The following is an 18,469-nucleotide window of genomic DNA, read 5'->3' as shown; positions in this document are numbered from 1 at the left end:
CTCCTTTCTTCAATTGTAACTAGGCTTTTAGTAGCTCAGTGAACAGATTTTTAGGGTTATTACTAACAGGCATGTGTCTCAGTTAGGGTCTCACCTCCACTGCTGTCCTTCCTTCTGGGTGAATCACTAACTTGGCTGCTGTAGAATGGTATGTCTTTATAGCTGGAAGAGTATTCTGACACATCATATTGGCTATCCAACCAGCTCTACAAAGTAATTGAAAACATAATTTTCACAGTACAGCAGGTTACTTTAAATCTAACCAACCAGTAAACACGTAAATATTTTTCAGAATAAAAGTAGCTGAAAAGTAGGCGACCACTATAAAATAATAGCATGCTCAGTGTAATGTTGTACAACTCAATTAAATTAATTAAACAGCCAGCGTGACAAATCATGTTTAAGTGTTTGTTCACAATAAATAAGGTGGGACTATACGCAAATTATATATTATTCCAGAATGACACATCCCAATCCCTTGACTGAGCCCTTTTGTTATGAATGACAGGACAATATTCAAGATTCTGTATAAACTGGACCACATCTAGCATTTCCTGCAGAAGTGGCCACCAAGAGCTTAGATCCGTAGTGAATTACCCACTTCTTATAGTCATTAATTGTGCAAGATACCCAAACTTACCTGTGACAATTGCTGGTAGATTCAACCTGGTGAATATGGGCCTACTACCCAAAATGTTATATGTGATCATGAACTCCCCTATATTCACTCCACAACTACTGTTTAGAACCCTCAGTTCACATGTCCTAACTCTGATCTGGAAGGGGGACGAGACCAGACTCCCTACCCCTGTTGGGGGTTCGGCCTTTCCCAACTTCCACTTTTAATATCTCTCTTCGCAAATTATGCAAATTTCACACTGGTTTCATGTACATAGTTAGAGCAGTGCAGAGCCAATGGGGGTTTGTATGGTGCATACCCACAAAAGATATAAGTATATCACCTGCTTGAAGGTTTACAAGATACCTAGCTCCTCAGCCAGCTAAAACACTTATGATCCAGGCACTCCATATTTGGGATAAAGCAAGGAAATAAAGTTATCGTACCTGGATTTGTCCTGCATGTTAACTCTTCTTCTGATTCTATTGGGGTATTAACGCAGGATATCCCGCAGGACAACCAGCAAAAAAAGCACTTTTTACGGTGAGCTGCAGATTATCTTTTTATCATGGATACCACTTGTCTCAGATACCACTGTGACTACACCCCTACTTCTATCAACTTCTTTGGACCTGCCCTGTCTTTGTCAATAATTAGGAAAACATAACTAAATTCATAAACAATATAAAAGGCTTCCCCCTTTTCCCAAAGTGTGCCTACTGCCTGTTATACAGGGTCTTTACCCAAATGAAGTTTTTCACTATTTCAGTCTTAACTTATACCTTTGGAAAAGAGAACGATCTGGTATCCATGCATCTTAATATTATTGGTTTATATACCTAGGGTTGCAATAGAGGAAGCTGTCTAGGCCTCTAGGGAATATGTTACATTTTGTGATTTATTTTTTCTGAAGGAATAAATGTGGAATTAGAATTGGAAAAGAATAGTGAGAGTAGGACACTGTTCAAGCAACTGTTCGAGCCTGTTGAAGATTTCTTATCACCATTAAGATTTATGGACTTAACAAGGAGCAAACTTATTACAATGTGTAATATTACACATTTGTGCACACCTAGAGAGAGAATTATCAAAATGTTTAAATTCCAATTGATTTTTGGTGATTGATTATTATTATTTTGTCATTTTAATAGGAGATACCAAACTGGATCGGAATCCTAATTTACACTAGGGTAAAACACTTTTACTGTAGACTTGTCAAATGACTTTTAGATTTCAGATTTAGCTAAGCATAATACCAAACCAAATCCTGAATTTGGTGCATTTCTGTACTTTTTCCTATTTCACGGGTAATGATGCACAGAGTGTTTTGTGCTTGTTTTGGCGTTTCTGAATGATCCCCACCAAGGTATGCCATAATTAAGTGTATTTCCCCATGTGTTATTAGCCTAAAAGCATTTTGTGTTTTGCTCAACCTCTACTTAGCATTATTTAATCCTTTCAACACATCTCTTTGATTTTATTCATGTATACTACAGTGGAGTAAATGTAAACAATGGAGACTTCGCAACATTCAACTACAGAAGATTTAATATCTCGCCATAAAAGAAACCTTCATCTACTTTACCTTGTCATCTTCATCGCCAGCAATTAGGTCAAGACGGCTAGAAGAGGTCTGCAATAAATAAATAAATGGATAAGTATATAAAAACAAAATTACACCAGTGAAATACAAAAACTACAGAAACATACTACCAATAAATATGCTTCACATTCCACATCCTTAGCTTCAGCTACATGCAAGCTATGCCCCCTGTTGTATACAAACTGGATGCTATCTTAGCATAGCAGTAATATATTGTGTAAAGGGAGATCCATAAAGCAAAAACATATCTCACATTGTGCATGTTGGGTGTGCTGAGGCTTCTTCGGATGTGCTTCGTTTTGCTTGACAGAGCTTCTTTAACAGTGACAGCCTATGTTATGGAGGGAGAATCATTTCGGTTAGCAAGCCTACAAGATACAGACTGCCAAGGAGCTTTATTATAAAGATACCCAATTATAACATATAACAAGGTTTTCAAATAAATAGCAAAATAAATGTTTTACTGTAAAGGGTATCTAGTGCTTGAACCGACTGGTTGCTATTTGTTATGTTCTTACAAATGGCACACGACCATGGTTTTCTCCATAAAAACTCTTGGGGCTTAAATAACCCTGTATGCAGTTGTACATACACAAGTTAAGTAATACTAACAGTTCCACAAAGAATAGCTGATTTTATTTTAAAAACCAGAAGTGTCTTGCCACCTGCTTTTAATAGCAGTAGCCCAGCATAATTTGGAAATGCACAGCTTGGACAGCTCTTACACATATTACTGTATCTGGAGTCCACAGAAGAGTTAAGTAAGATAACTAAAGGGTCCCGTTGGGAGCAGATGCATATTGATTTTTTTTGCATTAAATTAAATTATCTATGTTTTGTGAAATTGCCAGGACAAATGGCATACAATGAGTTTTCAAGTATTTTGCCCATTTTGTTCTTTCTGAATTGAAGATGTGCTATCAATATGCGCCCACTCTCTCCATTTTTTTCCTGTGGGGAATGTATGAAAACAGCAATATAATACACAAACATGTGCCTGCATTTGCAAAAGCAAGATACAGTGGCCCTCGTCATAATGTGCACCTTTCAGAACATCCTAACACCTTCTTTACAGTAATCATTTCAAGGATATCAGTTTGTAGCACTAGTGTTGGCACTTGCCAACATATTCCATTCAAGTCAAATAGGCTTGAAATTTTAATATCTCATTATAAGCAATTTAGCTCTGGGTAGTTTGTAATGAATACAGGAATATACCAATTATATTGTTACCTACCTGCCTGAGCCGCTCAAGGCTCAGTATATTTTCCACCTGCAATACTCCCCGTGTGTATTTCTCAATGTAGGACTCTCCATCAGCAGTGCCCTCATTTTCACTTCTTGCTGCCATCAAAGCCAGTGTTTCACGGTCTTCTATCTCCTCGGTGGCCTTTTGGGATCAGTGTCATGGTTAGAATATTTTATTTTATTTTAATAATATTGACATGTATATACTTCTTGACTAAAATGACGATGACTGAAATCACTTTTCATTAGCTATAATAATAACAGTAAATATATTATTGTTGGAATGCTGTAACACACACAATACCAAGAATGGAGCAGATTTTCACAGCATTAGTACTATAGCTGTTTGGTGAGTGACCTGCGTAGTTCATTAATAACAGAAGGCATTGTGAAAAGTGCAAAAACAAAAAATAGCCGATTGTGGCTTGTTACAAATATGCAGCTGATTTTGCAGAAATGTTTACTTTTTCTGGCATAAATTTAAACAAGTTTATTTTAAAATGTTTAAACAACTTTATAAACATGGCCCCTACTTTATGCAATACCCAGACCAGTCTTAACTGCATGTTGCCTTGTTAGGAGTCACTACGTACATCAGAAAACCAGAATGAACCAAAAAAGAGCTACCTTTGGGATGTTGGACACAATCTCATAGCTTACGCCACAGGAATACAGAACATTTTTTGTTGATATTCTTCTTTTTAAGCTTTGTGTAAAACTCTGAAAAAAAAGTTTCAAATATCAGTTCCAAATAAGTAAATAAAATAACATAAGTATTGTCATGCAAGATAACAATATACAGTAATAGGAGGTGTAACTAAAACAGGAAAAAAAAAGGAGTAGACTAGTAGTTTACAGAGCATCTTTTCAAAGGTTCTGACTCCAACAAGACTAAATAAAATCAAAACCATACTACCAAAGATGATCTACCAAAAGTATGGAGCGGATGGCTGGGGGATGACCAGACCACATTTCCATCACCCAATGTCCCCAGTACTGGAACCCACTGAACTAGGGCTAACTAATAATTCACACTGGCCAACCCACCACCAGGAAAAGTGTTTGTTTCTGTGCTTAATTAATAACTTGGTTGTTACATTCTCTAACTTGAGTAAGCTAGTATACACTTTGTGACACCTAAAGAGAGTCCATCTTCCCTCCTAACTTTCTCTCCGATTTCTTCCTCCTCTATCCCTCTCACTATCTCTTCTCTCTCTTCCCTCGGAATCCTTTCCTAGACTCTCTATTTCTATTCTTGTTCTATGTATTTGTTGGTTGAAAAAAAAAAAAAGCAATAAAGAAAATCTTTAAAAAAACAGATGATCTACTAGCTAAGTGGCAAATGAGATTCAATGTTGATAAATGTAAAGTCATGCACCTGGGATGTAAAAATATCCAAGCCACTTATACCCTTAATGGGACTGCACTAGGCAAATCCATAATGGAAAAAGAACTTGGAGTCCTTGTAGATGATAAACTTGGTTGTAGCAAGCAATGCCAGCCAGTGGCATCAAGGGAAAATAAGGTCTTGAGCTGTATTAAAAGGGGCATTGATGAAGGTGTCATTCTTCCACTGTCTCCATCTCAAATAGACATTATTGTATTAGAGAGGGTACAGAGAAGGGCAACTCAGCTGGTAAAATGTATGGAAAATCTTAGCTATGAGGAAAGACTGGCCAAATTATGGATGTTCACGCTGGAGAAGAGGCGTTTAAGGAGTGATATGATAACTAGGTTGTTCTTCTAAACTGTGTTACTATAATTTTGGTTATGGCTAATAAAAAGTAGTTTTTATTTTCTCTCTTCATTTTCCCCTAACTTTTTACCTTACTGAAAAGGTAGTTATTTGGGCATTTCAGCTTCTTTTACTATAAGTTCCTCATTTAGCTTCTTTAGAATTTAAAGTTTATACTTTCTTTAACGTTATCAACAAAATAAAAAAGTAAATTATACTAAAAAACATGTCCTGTTTTACCACCTACAGACATGCAGTAACGGGAGAGTAATCAATTTTAGGCCACCATGTTTGTTTGCTGATATGAACACTCTAAATCAGTGCTGTTCAACTGGCGGCCTTCATCTGGCTCGTGACCCCCCACAAGAAAGTCTGCCTGCTATGACCTTTTATCTTTGTGTAAAATTCAAAAGGTATCGGTACTAAGGTTAACTGGCCCCTGCATTGTTTACACCTCTTATTCCGACAGTACGGTTTTCACTTGTAATCCCCCTGCATTGTTCACACCTGTAACACTTCTATTGTTCACACCCCTAAAGCCCTGTTCACCACTCAGACCCAGTCTGAAAGTGCCCACATTATTCATTTGTTCGCACTCATACACACTCTTGTAGGGGCACCATCATTGTGTCACTGTATGTAGCACAGTATGAACTGTTCATGTAAGGTCCTGATAGGTTTCCCTGTCTCCTGCTGTATTCTGCCTTTCCTATGCTCCCTGTGTGTGACATACTCTGCCTGCCCTATGCTACCTGGGACATGAGCATGGTAGGGGTTGTTCTGAGTGTTTATTAACATTTGGAAATTGTTGTTAGGCGTCCCCAAGGTGTTTAATCATGTGCTGGGGGTTGCTGTGCTATCCACAGGGGAGGATTAGGCATATGGATTCAAGGGCATGTCTTAATATGATGTAATAAACTTGTTTCACATATGAGATATGAGTGAGTGATGAGTGATATCCCTGCAGTGAGCACCAACCGTTTGTTTTGTTGGTGTGCCATTACCATTAATGTGGACATGGTGTATATTAAATTTGGCTGCGTATGGTATGTATTGTGTTATCATGGGTGTGATCTAATGTTAGTGTGGTTTAACAACATTGCCTTCTATTAACAGCCTTTCACCACGTAGGCAAGAAAAATTCCGGCCCTCAGTACCACAGAAGTTGGACAACACTGCTCTAAATAAATAAATACCTGCTTATTATATACATTCACTGCAATCCTTTTACGCAAAACCAGCTCCAGTGCAGCAGGATGGCTCAGCTGCACTGTGACCTTCACAATCAGATAAATCCGCTCATTCGGAGGTGTCACCCTGTTCAAATGCACAGAGTCGTGGATGGCAGAATCCCAGGAGGCTGTGGCTGAAACCTGCGGAATCAAAAAAAAAAGCACATAAAAGCAAGCAGTCAGGACACTGCACCTTAAATGTTATTGGTATTGCACAAATGAAGACAGAAAGGCATTATGCTTAATTTGAGTAAGCTTGTTAGGATGGAAAAACAATTAATGAATGCATAGCAATTAAACATAATGAATGGGATTAAAACCTCATAGTTTACCTGTACAGGTAAAGAATCCTTTAGCCAGAAACCCACTATTTAGAAAGTTCAGAATTAAATGAGCTTTCTGAATATAGACTCCATTATAATAAATTATTCCAATTTTTAATTTTCTTTTAACATTTCAAATGTCCTTTTTCTCTGTAATAATAAAACAGTACATTGTACTTGATTCCAATGAAGATATAATTAATCCTTATTGGAGGCAAAATCTTATTGAGTTTAAATAATATTTAAATTATTTTTTAGTAGACTTAAGGTACGGTTAACTAAATTACAGCTAGATAAGTATTCACAGAATTATGAACATAGAAATTCAGATTTATTGTTGTTACCTCTTCATCGCTATGCTTTATGATTGGTAGGTAGAAAAACTGGCTTCCATGCTCCTTTGGTAGTATTGAATTGACTCCCGTGGTGTGAGAACCTACAAGCTGTTCATTGGCACTAAGGTCATCAGCTAGCCAGGCCAAAAATAAAGGAAAAACAACAGCATTGTTAGGTGTTATCAAAAATTGCCTTCATTTCGCTATAGTTTTAGGAATTTTAACACTTTGGTCATATTGTCTTTACAGCATCACTAGTCTACAATGTTTAGCAACTTACTCAAAGTCACTTAAATCAAACCCAAGTATTATTATTAACATGAATTTTTAGAGCACCAACATAAGTATCCCGGAATCTATCTACTGATCTTAATTACTAAGCTATTCTTTCCAATTTTCATAGATATCTAGAATAAGTAAAATTTTTGTGTAAGTTACATAAATTGTATAAGTTTAGGGGGCCCAATGATCTTGCTATAGGGCCCAATAATTAGTAAATAGTGTAGTAGTAGTAGTAGTAGTGTAGGGGTCAGTGTAATTTAACTTAATTTCTTTTAAATTAATTGGTGCTCAGTGGAGTTTGCCTCTACTGTCCTGTTAAGCTTCTCTGCACTGTCATTGCTTAATACACAAGTTACATAAGCTTCTAGATAAATTAAGTTAAGCTCCAAGGCAAGTCAGGGCAGTTTTTGTAGAAGTGGTGTAAATTGTGCAATTTTGAATGCATAAATTAAGTAAATTTTTAACTTTATAAGTAGCTGATCTAACTTGCATAATTTTCGTGCTTTGACGTGGCAAGTGAGCTTACATATTTTGGCCAAAATGTGGAAGAAACATCTCAAAGTTTTGTAAAATGTATCTAAAGGGATTCCTAGTAGCTGAGTTTGAGCGATGGGCATTTCTCTCCCTTTAGACTGTGCAAATAATGGCTGTATAACATTTTTAGCAACTTCACAGTGTAGATTAGTCCTAACGCTGTAAAAAATAGCAACTGGTCACCGCTACAGCGAGGGTTAGACCGAGTGCTCGTGATTTCTCTTTGTTTTGCGTATTGGGATTTAATCTTAAAAGATGGAAATCATGCCTTTATATATAATTCAGCCCATTCAGAAATATAAAGGCAAAACTTACCTAAAAAGATCTTTATTATGTAGGCAGTACTAAAATTATTATTAATTATTACCAGAAAGTTTTATTTATATATTCTGGTAAGCTTTGCCCCACTACTTCCTTATCCTGAAAGAAGAAAAAGAAAAGTGGTAACCCCCCACACTCTCTAACACTTCCTAATTGTTTGTAGTCACCGATAACAAATGTGTGCCGATTAATATCTTTCAACAGTTGAGAACTAAATTAATTCTGTGTTGTCATCTGCATAGTTTATTAATGATTTTAATTGATTGTAATAATTATATAATAAAATTCATTAAAATAAAGTTCCAATGCTGGTATTGTTTATGTTCTATAGCTATAGCAATTATCAATTGCTTTAATAATCACCTTCCAGTAACGAATCAATTCATTAATGATTAAAAACAACCACTAAAAAGATAAGATAAGGTGCTAGTGCTTTTCTGGATGCAGCTTTAAACTGCTAATGAATAATAAGTTCAAAATACATCATTAAATTACTCAGATTAAAGTGCTTTTGCTTATCCAAGTGCAGCCTTAGGTTGTCAGTGATTCAAAGTTCATAGAAATTTGTTAAAAAATGCTAGTGCTAATTAGTGTTTTGAAAGAAAGATGAGTTCATAATAGATTTTTAAGTTTCAAAAAAAACCATAACCGTCATTTAAGAAATGAGAGTAGGAAAATGAAAATAGAGAAGAGGTGGAGAAGTTCCAAGAAACTGCTATCAAGATATTTTCTAGGCCCTGGGACTCCACACGGGGAGAAAGTAGGACGCTGAAGACTGTCGTCTTAGTGATTACCTTACGATCTGTTGGTAATAACTAAGCTTCCCTGAAAAACCACAAATCATTCAGTGTCATAGAGTAACAAGAGATCTGGAGATACCAATAGAATATTTCAGACTGAGGATCGTTAAATAAAATCAAAGAACCAGGTTCTAAGTGAAATTCTAAAACCAAAACAAACAGAGACTATGCCAATGCGTTTCGCTTAATGCTTTGTCGAGGCAAAAATTAGGATTACTTCCTAATCCTAGCAACACTAGAGGAAATGCCAACTTCAGTTTTTAAGACTCCTGATCATTTTACTACCAAGACCACTTGCTGTTTAAATAATTCGTTTTTTGATATTGTATACAATAGAAATAAAACAAATCCCCAAGCCCTTTTAACAGAAGCTGTTAGCAGAAACATTATTTATATATAGCAGGGAAATTCAACTGAAGTCGGTCAGATTTTGTAGAACATCTGATGACCAAGCAAGGGTTGCTTAAGTTGCACACCTCATACACATAGTTTAAGTTTTCACGTAAAGATGTCGAAGGGGAACTCCACAAAAACACAACTTAAGCTTTTTGAAAAGTAAACATAATTTCAAGCAATTAATCAATTAGCAGGCCCGGATTTGTAGAAAGGCCACCTAGGCCCAGGCCTAGGACGGCAGGATTTTAGGGGAGCAGCATGCTGCCCAAACACACCCACATTGGTTCAAAAACACTGGGGATGTGCTGGAAAAATCCTGGAGGGGACAGGGGCGATGAACGGTAGTGGGCCTAGGGGCGCCCACTATGTAAATCCGGCCATGTCAATTAGAATATATGCAGTCTTTTCATGATTTTTAATGGTATGGAACAGTTCCCTAAGCCTAGCCCCCTGCTCTCCTGCTGATCTGTCTAACTACTTTGCTGAGCTGGTGGACTACTGCTACTTTGTATCAACAGCCAGCTGTCCTTAGCCTGCATCCTCCAAACCCCACAATTCCCTGCACACGTGATTTCAATAAGGAAAGGAACATCATGGTGCAATGCATTGTGGGTTATGTAGTTCCTGCATGCTGTCTGTAAGCTGTGAAGAAGTTGTTACAATTTGTAACATCAGTGTTTTAGTCCCTCCTTCTCTGCCAGGATTTCAAATGATGCAGAAAGAGAAGAACTGTTAACCAGCTGAATTGCAGCATAGAAAATGGCATTTATTCACAGGTAACTGTTATGGGTATATTAGGGGTTTCTGTTATGTGGGCCTCTTTATCAAATTTTGGTTTGGAAGCCAGAGTTCCCCTTTAAATAATGATTCTCTGTTGAACAGTTATTACCCCCCTGTGCATTAACTTACCATTAAGATCTAGGAAAAGGACTGGAATGTGTGTCTCCATGCCAGCTGGAGGGGTCCTGCAAAAATGTTCAGAGTTGTTCCATAACATACATATTGAACAAAATAATGTGTAGATAATATCTTTGTTAAATGAAAGAAAACCGCATGCATTAAAACATTCAGTATTGGTTTATTGTATATGCAAATGTACACAGCCTTAGTTGTTGTGCCCTAACATTGATTAGTAACCATGCCTGTGAATGTTTTGTATACAGGGATGAAGAATGACAGTTTTTTATAACACCTCTGTAGATTATTCCCTAATCCTATATACTGATTAAGTAGAGCCCACATGCTAATGCCCAGGTAAGATGACTGGACAATGCCACTAAAAGTGCATTGATATGTGTGCTTTCTAGAAGCAGAACAGTAATTATGAGCAACAGAATTGCTATCTCCCTATAAAAACAATATTCATATATTTCCTGTTCTTTAAAGTATGCAAAGTTTTAAAACAATTATAACTCATATGAAAGATTATGTATCATTATAGTACAACATACTCCATCTTAATGTGTAGTAAACAAGACACTACACAACATAATGTGTGTAAAAAAAACCCCTCCACATACCAGTTTGCAGGCGCCCCTGGGATGCCACTTCCTGGTGCTGGTACAAGTACTGCGTTCCTTTCTTCAGTCAGCCCCACCCACTGTTCCACCAGCCTTGCTTCCCGCTCAATATCATCCTCAGTTTTCTCTACAAAAGGGAGGCAACAGATGAACCGCACATACAAAATGCAAGCAATGAATGGAAAGTGTGTAGAGAGAAGCTGCTTTGAGGACTGTAAAATGGACTGACTTTAAAAGAAAATATAATTCCAATAAACTTTCCAAGATACATATGTTAAATATTTTCAGTACTTTGTAAACTGCTACTAAAAACAGTATCTGTATGGCTATCTATATGCTCTGCATTATTGGCCATTACTCCACGAATTTGATGTAACATGCTTTACCTAATTGATAATGTGAACTGATATACTTACAATGAGGTGGAACCAGGGTGATATGGGGCAATTAAGACTGAAACAATGTGATATATACAAATAATAGTATTAGGAAATAAAACCTGACCTAGACTACATGGTAGTGACTGCTAGGTAAAATTTGTCTGAATTGGGTATCCTAATATATTAACTGTAAAAATGTTGAGTTGTAATAGAGTATAGGCAGAAAAACAATGTTAATATGACCAAATTGAGGAAAATGTCTATGTTGCCTTAAAAGTAGATGTGAGGTGGCAACATGTGATTGGTTTTAATGTTTGGGAAGGGATCTCCTGGGGTATAAATTTTGTGACCAAACGGAACAACAGTAATGCCTATGAATAAGTGCCTGTGGGCACGAAACGCGTAAGGCGGAGCATCAATTGGTCTGTATGCCTACTTTTTAAATATTTATGCTGAATAAAGAGTAAATATTTTAACTTTGAGAGAATGTTTTGGAATATATTTTTTTTTGGACTTGACTTATGTGCCCTTTTGAGCTGGGGGCTCTATTCCAGCGTTTTTGGCCCTTTTTTGACAGGCCTTTATAGATTGCAGCAGTTGACTAATAATTTTAGGGGCACATTATATCAGTTGATGACCCTGGAAGTGACCCACCAAACTTTGCTTCACTCACACTGTGCCTCCTGGTAAATCATGGGCACCTAATGACAATCCATCACTGTTCCTTGTACGGACTCCTGAAGCCTTGTTGCAAACCAGTTAAAGATGACGAGCAGACCTTCAAGAGAACTGACTCCTGTTTTAAGAGTCAAATCCAAAGAAAAATTCTGCTGTCATCTGCAACTGCATTTCTAAATATACACTGATACTGTAAATATCAATGTATTACGAAAAGTTGCTTAAAATTTTCTTTCATTATGCAAAAAAACAGTTTTTGGTTAACAATCTTTGAGTTATTTGTGCGTAAAAAAATATGGCTCCATGCATCTCTATACATTTTACCTTGTTTGTTGATAATTTTCTGTATCTGTTCATCCAAGTATTCCTTCCTCTTTATCAGCGTATCAGACCACCTTTCACGGACACAGTTTAAATCCTCCTCCTGGTGATCGAAACAAAATAAAAAATATATCAAATTTGTGCTTGATGCATTGCCACCTGCCACCCGAATGTGCCAGAGGAAACGAGTTATGCCATTAAACAGTTTTCTGCTACACTTAAGGCAACAAATATTATGTACTGTCCACTTCACAAAAGAACAATGACCCAAAAAAAGACTTCTACATTCCAGACATCAGTCCATATGGTCTTAAACGTGTCATACAGTATAACTAATTCACTAATGGTAAATACAAATACAGAACATCTGATAATATATTTGTTTCTAAAGGACTGCTGTTAAACTAGAAAACATAGCAGAAAACAGTTTAATGGCAAATGTTTGGAATTTTGCCCAGGCTTCTGCATTTCCTGCAGATGTCCAAAAGACAGGTTAATGCTCATACACCATTAGTACTGCGTATACTGCCCTCCAAAGTGCCATGGATGAAATGTAGCCATAAATAACTTTCCCATGCAAATTAACCCATTCATGCACCATGCGGTGGGTCAGTAAGTGTTTGGTTTGTGTAGGCAAAAAGGGCACAAAGCACAAAGATACAGTAAAAGTTAGTGCACTGTGATTTCAACACATTTATATTTTGTATTATTGTTCTAAAACCATTTATCCATTTATCAAATGGTGAAATTTCAAAGTCAATGACTAATTGCTGAAGCTATAGAAACCCTACCTAAATATTCATGCTTTAAAAGGAAAGGTGAATAATAAAAATAAATGCGTATCTCTGAGAAGAAATCATTTAGGTTATGTTGTTTCACCTGCCCTTGCACCACAACATATTATTACGATGTGCTGTGCTCGGTGACAGTTATGTGAGGACAATACAGTCTGACATGATGCTCAAGTGAGATGTGTATTTAACTCTTACCCAGTTCTGTTAGCCTTACCCCCCCCCCTTTGTTCCTAATACTTTGTCCAAGTTCCCCTTTATTTCCCACCCTTCTCTTGCCCATTCTGGCATAGAGCAGAACTTGGTCCCATGCCACAGGATTGACAGTTACAGTAGCAGCAGCAGCCATAATACCTGGTAACTATCCATATCACCACCAACATCATCATTTTTCTGGTAGGAAAAAATAAACTTTGTAAAAAGGACATGCATTCATCTTTCAGTGGAGAACAAAGCAAAGGACAGGGATAACAAATCAGGCACAAAATAGAAAGTTATAGGACATACATAACCAGAATAAAAAAACAGAATGAACAGAAATATACAAACATGTATTAGGGGAACATGAGTACACTATAAGCACAGAGCTATTTTTAAAAATATACATAAAGTTGCTCCTACAACACAATAAATATGTTGTATTAATAACAGTATGATTTGCATAATGTATTGCTTGTGAATAAGCCAAAATACACAAACTAGAAGAACAGATTTCAGGAATGGCGTGTCCCCGAAACGTTGCACCTTCCGCACTTTTGAATTAAAGCAAGGGTTTCCCTGTAAGCAAGCCTTGTGTGCCGGTATCTTTGTTTCTTGAGGAATATATATCAGCCACATGACTAGTTGTGAACTATAAACAATTATAGAGTAAAACCCAATGTCTGCACAGATCTTGTTACCCATGGCAACCAATATCAAGGCATGCAACCTCTGTATAAGCATTCTGTATGACTCATTTTCATTATCTACAGCCTCATCCTTTGTTCTGATTTATTTATTCTATTTTATTATGCAGTTCTTGTAAAACTTTTATACAAAAGCACAAGGAAGGGTTATTTCTCACTGCTTTTCCAGTCTAATTTCCACTTTCCAACTCTCGTCTTTTACTTTTTTGTTCAACATGTATATGTGTGTGTGTTGTCTATAAAGTATGTCTTAGAGTACCAGAACTGCAGCCTATACCCTGTAATAGCTTTGCATCAAGTAAACAGAAGTAATCTGGCCAGTGAATTGAAAGTTCTCAGTTATTTCATTATAAACCAAACATTCTAATGGCTACACTGTAGTTTTGAAACTCCATATCTAATTCATTACCTGATAACTGTCCAATCCCCTCTGAAGCTTTGTTGACCTAGCAGTGATGCAGCCCACAGAGACTGAAAGGATTGCTTCAACCATGAGAGGTAAAGTTCCAGAGTTCTGCATCGGCTTCACAGTCACTTGAATTCTTCGAGAATGGCCCTAACCAACAACAAAAGTGTTAAGCAAAGAGATTAAATTAAAAAATATATATATAGGAATCAGGGCCGGAACTAGGGGTAGTACCTCAGAAGCAGCCTACCCCTAGTCTGCCACTGAAAGAGGTTAAGCAGATGCCGCTCTCTGACATGCTGACACAGGCCTGTCCGCCTGGGCATCCTCGGTTGCACCCGGTCGGCATTACCCAGCACTGATAGGCATAATATTGTCACTTTATGGAAATCTTGGCTCACCTGCCTCAGCTGAAAGACCCCACCAGTGCTCACATCTTTAGCCTGCTGCAGCTCTACAGATGTATATTCCCCATTTTCATTTAGCTCATAGATAGAAATCCACATTTCTATACGACGGGTAACTTCACTCCATCTGAAAAATAAAACTTCTTTTTAAAAAAACAAATAATATTTTAATGAATTTTAAACAAGTTTTGGCTATGCTGGGCATGGACAGTCATGCAAAACAGATGGGTTGAGCAACAATCCTCACAAACAGTGTTTTGCATATACATAGAGAATTTATTTAACATACACATTTCCTTGCACATTTCCAACTAAGATCATTTCCAACTAAGTGAATGTGGAGACTGGAGGTAAAACTACTGAACCCATGCTCTTAGTACTATCAGAATCGATGCGTAGAAATTGGTGATACCAGAGATGGGAAGCACGAGGTTTAATCTTGATACTGTGATACCTACTGGAGTTTGGTTAAAAATCTTTTTATATAAAAATGGAAAGATTCACTTCTTCTACCTCCTGCTCAATGGATCTAGGAGGTTATGCAACCTGTGTATGATGGAGAGCCTAATATATAAAGCGAGAGGTAGCAGTAAAAAAAAAAAATTAAAGCAATACTGACATGTTCCTATATAAATCATAGGAACATGCCCGTATCAAAGAAGTGCTGCACACTAAATATACCGATCCAAAGTCCCCCCCCATAGCAACCCCCAGCCCCCAAACCTCAGTGAAACCGACCCTCCAACACTGCTAGTAGGTCACGTGACTGCAACTACTGCACAAAATCTGTTAGCAGTGTCTGAGGGTTGGCTTCACGGAGGTTTGTGGGCGACTTTGTGGGGGGGGCCTTTGGATGGAAATATTCAGTGTTTGGCACCTCTTTATACAGACACGTTATATAATTTTTATAGGAACGTGTCAGTATCGCTTTAAATGAACCCAATAGGCTGGTTTTGTTTCCAATAAATTCCAATTCATTATACAAGGTACTGTTTTATTATCACAGAGACAAATGAAATCATTTTTAAAAATTTGGATAATATATTATAAAATGGAGCCTATGGGAAAATATCCTTTCCGTAATTCGGAGCTTTCTGGATAAGGTATTTCCTGGTAACGGATCCCATATTTGTGTATATATATATATATATATATATATATATATATATATATATATATATATATATATATATATATATATATATATATATATATATATATTTTCACTCTGAAAGATCCGCACTTACAGGGCTTAAAATTTATAAAAGTATTTTATTGCAGAACTAAAGACGGACGTCTTGGCCAAACCCAAGGCCTTTCTCTTTGTGTTTGGCGAAAAACGTCAGTCTTTAGTTCTGCAATAAAATATTTTTTTCAATTTTAAGCCCTGAGTGCGGATCTTTTGGAGTGAATTTGATGATTCTGCACCCAGGCATAATAATGGCTTTTGTTGAGAGTGCCGGTAATATAGTGGAATGTATTGTATATATGTAACAACTATTTTGTTACCTTTTTTTAAAAAAAAAAAAAAATTAAATATTGATTTGAAATTCAAATGTGTAGGTACAATAGAAAAAAACACAAACCTGTCCCGTAATGTTCTACATTTGGCATGTAGAGAATCAATCTCCCACAGAGACCTTCCATTTCCAGCGCATCTGTGACCCCACACTTCTATTGCTAGTGCTCCCTCAGAAATGAACTCTAAAAATTCTTCTGTGATATGCACCACATAATCCTAAAACAGAAAGAATGTGTTCAGTGTGTTAGGGTTTAAAGCAACTACTGCAATCAGCTTTGGACACCACATGTGTGAAGAGGACAAAAAAACAGAGCTGACCAGCTGCTCTCTCCAATACAGAGGTAAGGAGTCTGAGTTAAGGTGCCCATACATGGAGAGATCCGCTCGTTTGGTGATGTCGCCAAACGAGCGGATTTCCCTCCGATATGCCCACCTTGAGGTGGGCAATATCGGCTGATCCGATCGTGGGCCCTAGGGCCCAATGATCGGATCCTAACGATGCCCAAACGGGTGGTCGGATCGCGGGACCGCATCAGCGAATAGATGCGGCCGTGATCCGACGGGATTTTCTGTCCCATCCGATCGAGATCTGTCCGACTTTCAGCCAGATCTCGATCGGTGAAGCCCGTCGTGGGGCCCCATACACGGTCCAATAAGCTGCCGACACGGTCTGTCGGCAGCTTTTATCGGCCCGTGTATGGCCACCTTTACAAACATAGGTGCTATGTTATGCCATGTCGCATACAAAGCAAACTGCGGATTGGTTGTTATCCTTTGCAATCTAGCGCCTATGTTAGTAAATGAGCCCTAAGATGCTGCTGAGGTGAGTGCAAACAATGCAGATATAGTCAATGGCACCAATATGTTCTAAAGTACCTGTTGTTGCTAGCTTATTTCAACATTCAATATGCAGATGATGTATTTACTAGCCATGTGACCTATAAAGCAGCTTATGGAAGAGATGAAAAAAAATATACATTTCATAAATGTCCGTGAACTCAGTAGATATTATCCATGCCTTCAAAGTTTTTATCATCTTGAACCTTGTTAAGCATTTAAGTGCCACTGCACATGCTTAAGAGTGCTCAGGCTGCAGTTGGCAAGCTAAGGGATTGTTGGACAAAATCAGAGCACTTGAGGCTAATTATTAATTTAGTTTCTATATGGAGATTTAAAGGGGTTGTTAAACTTTAGATTAACCTTTAGAATGATGTAGATAAAAAGATTCTGAGAAAATTTGCATTTGGTTTTAATTTTTTATTATTTGTGTTTTTTGAGTTATCTAGCTTTTTATTCAGCAGCTCTCCAGTTTGCAATTTCAGCAATTTGGTTGCTAGGGTCCAAATTATCCTAGCAACCATGCTTTTATTTGAATAAGAAACTGGAATATGAATAGAGGAGGCCTGGATAGAAAAATGAGTAATAACAAGTAGCAATAACAATACATTTGTAGCCTTACAGAGCATTTGTTTTTTTTAGAAGGGATCAGTGACCCCCATTTGGGAAGTTGGAAAGATTCAGAAGAAGAATGCAAATAATTCAAAACTATATTGGAGAAAAAATGAAGACCAACTGAAAAGTTGCTTAGAATTGGTACTTCTATAACTAGACTAAACCTTAACTTAAAGGTGAACCACCCCTTTAATGTAAATCTGAATTAATTACAAATTTATACACTATACATTGTTGGTTCTTAAGATCAGCCAGTGACAGCAGCTGAGAACATGTGCTGCAAATCAGCAGAAGAGAAGATGGAGAGATGTCGGGAACATCTCCAGAAGCACAGATCTTCACTGCTAAAGGACTGAAATAGCTCAGGGCTGATATAGAACCCAAAACAATGTGTAGCATTTTTGTTTAGCTTTAGTTCTCTTTTAAGGTTTGAAGCCTGTAAGAACTTTATGAAATCTTACTTTAACATGAGCAAATTGAACTGTAAACTGCACATCTTTACTCCGAGGGGAAGGCGTGTCAGGATTGACCATGGGTGGTGCAACCGTAGGCTCAGGCTGGTCCCAGAATGTGTACTGGCAGAAGACAAAGTTGGACAGATTCAAGGGAAGGCCAGTTGCTTCTTTTATTCTTACCTAGAGAAAAAGAATAGTGTTATA

At 37.3% G+C, this 18,469-nt stretch overlaps 1 protein-coding gene across 4 annotated transcripts in view; it reads right to left on the bottom strand.

The window, feature by feature from the left end:
* Positions 1-18,469, bottom strand: part of LOC108718532 (kinesin-like protein KIF13A) — a 133,509-nt gene that overhangs the window by 13,904 nt on the left and 101,136 nt on the right. For 2 of the 4 annotated variants that reach the window (XM_041566308.1, XM_041566310.1), the window contains exons 22-36: positions 18,272-18,445; positions 16,423-16,574; positions 14,831-14,963; positions 14,433-14,579; positions 13,473-13,511; positions 12,331-12,430; positions 10,949-11,075; positions 10,338-10,393; positions 7,105-7,229; positions 6,402-6,578; positions 4,098-4,190; positions 3,460-3,612; positions 2,476-2,553; positions 2,205-2,252; positions 95-206 (exon numbers count right to left, since the gene is read on the bottom strand). In XM_041566308.1, the coding sequence (XP_041422242.1) occupies positions 95-206; positions 2,205-2,252; positions 2,476-2,553; positions 3,460-3,612; positions 4,098-4,190; positions 6,402-6,578; positions 7,105-7,229; positions 10,338-10,393; positions 10,949-11,075; positions 12,331-12,430; positions 13,473-13,511; positions 14,433-14,579; positions 14,831-14,963; positions 16,423-16,574; positions 18,272-18,445 (1,714 nt within the window). The remainder of the gene's footprint in view (positions 1-94; positions 207-2,204; positions 2,253-2,475; positions 2,554-3,459; positions 3,613-4,097; positions 4,191-6,401; positions 6,579-7,104; positions 7,230-10,337; positions 10,394-10,948; positions 11,076-12,330; positions 12,431-13,472; positions 13,512-14,432; positions 14,580-14,830; positions 14,964-16,422; positions 16,575-18,271; positions 18,446-18,469) is intronic. The other 2 variants (XM_041566309.1, XM_041566311.1) reach the window with 1 other exon arrangement.

The sequence above is a fragment of the Xenopus laevis genome, chromosome 6L (assembly GCF_017654675.1).
Source record: "Xenopus laevis strain J_2021 chromosome 6L, Xenopus_laevis_v10.1, whole genome shotgun sequence".
Lineage (NCBI taxonomy): Eukaryota > Metazoa > Chordata > Amphibia > Anura > Pipidae > Xenopus > Xenopus laevis.
Note: the sequence above shows the minus strand (reverse complement) of the source record. Positions and strands in the feature narration are given on the sequence as shown.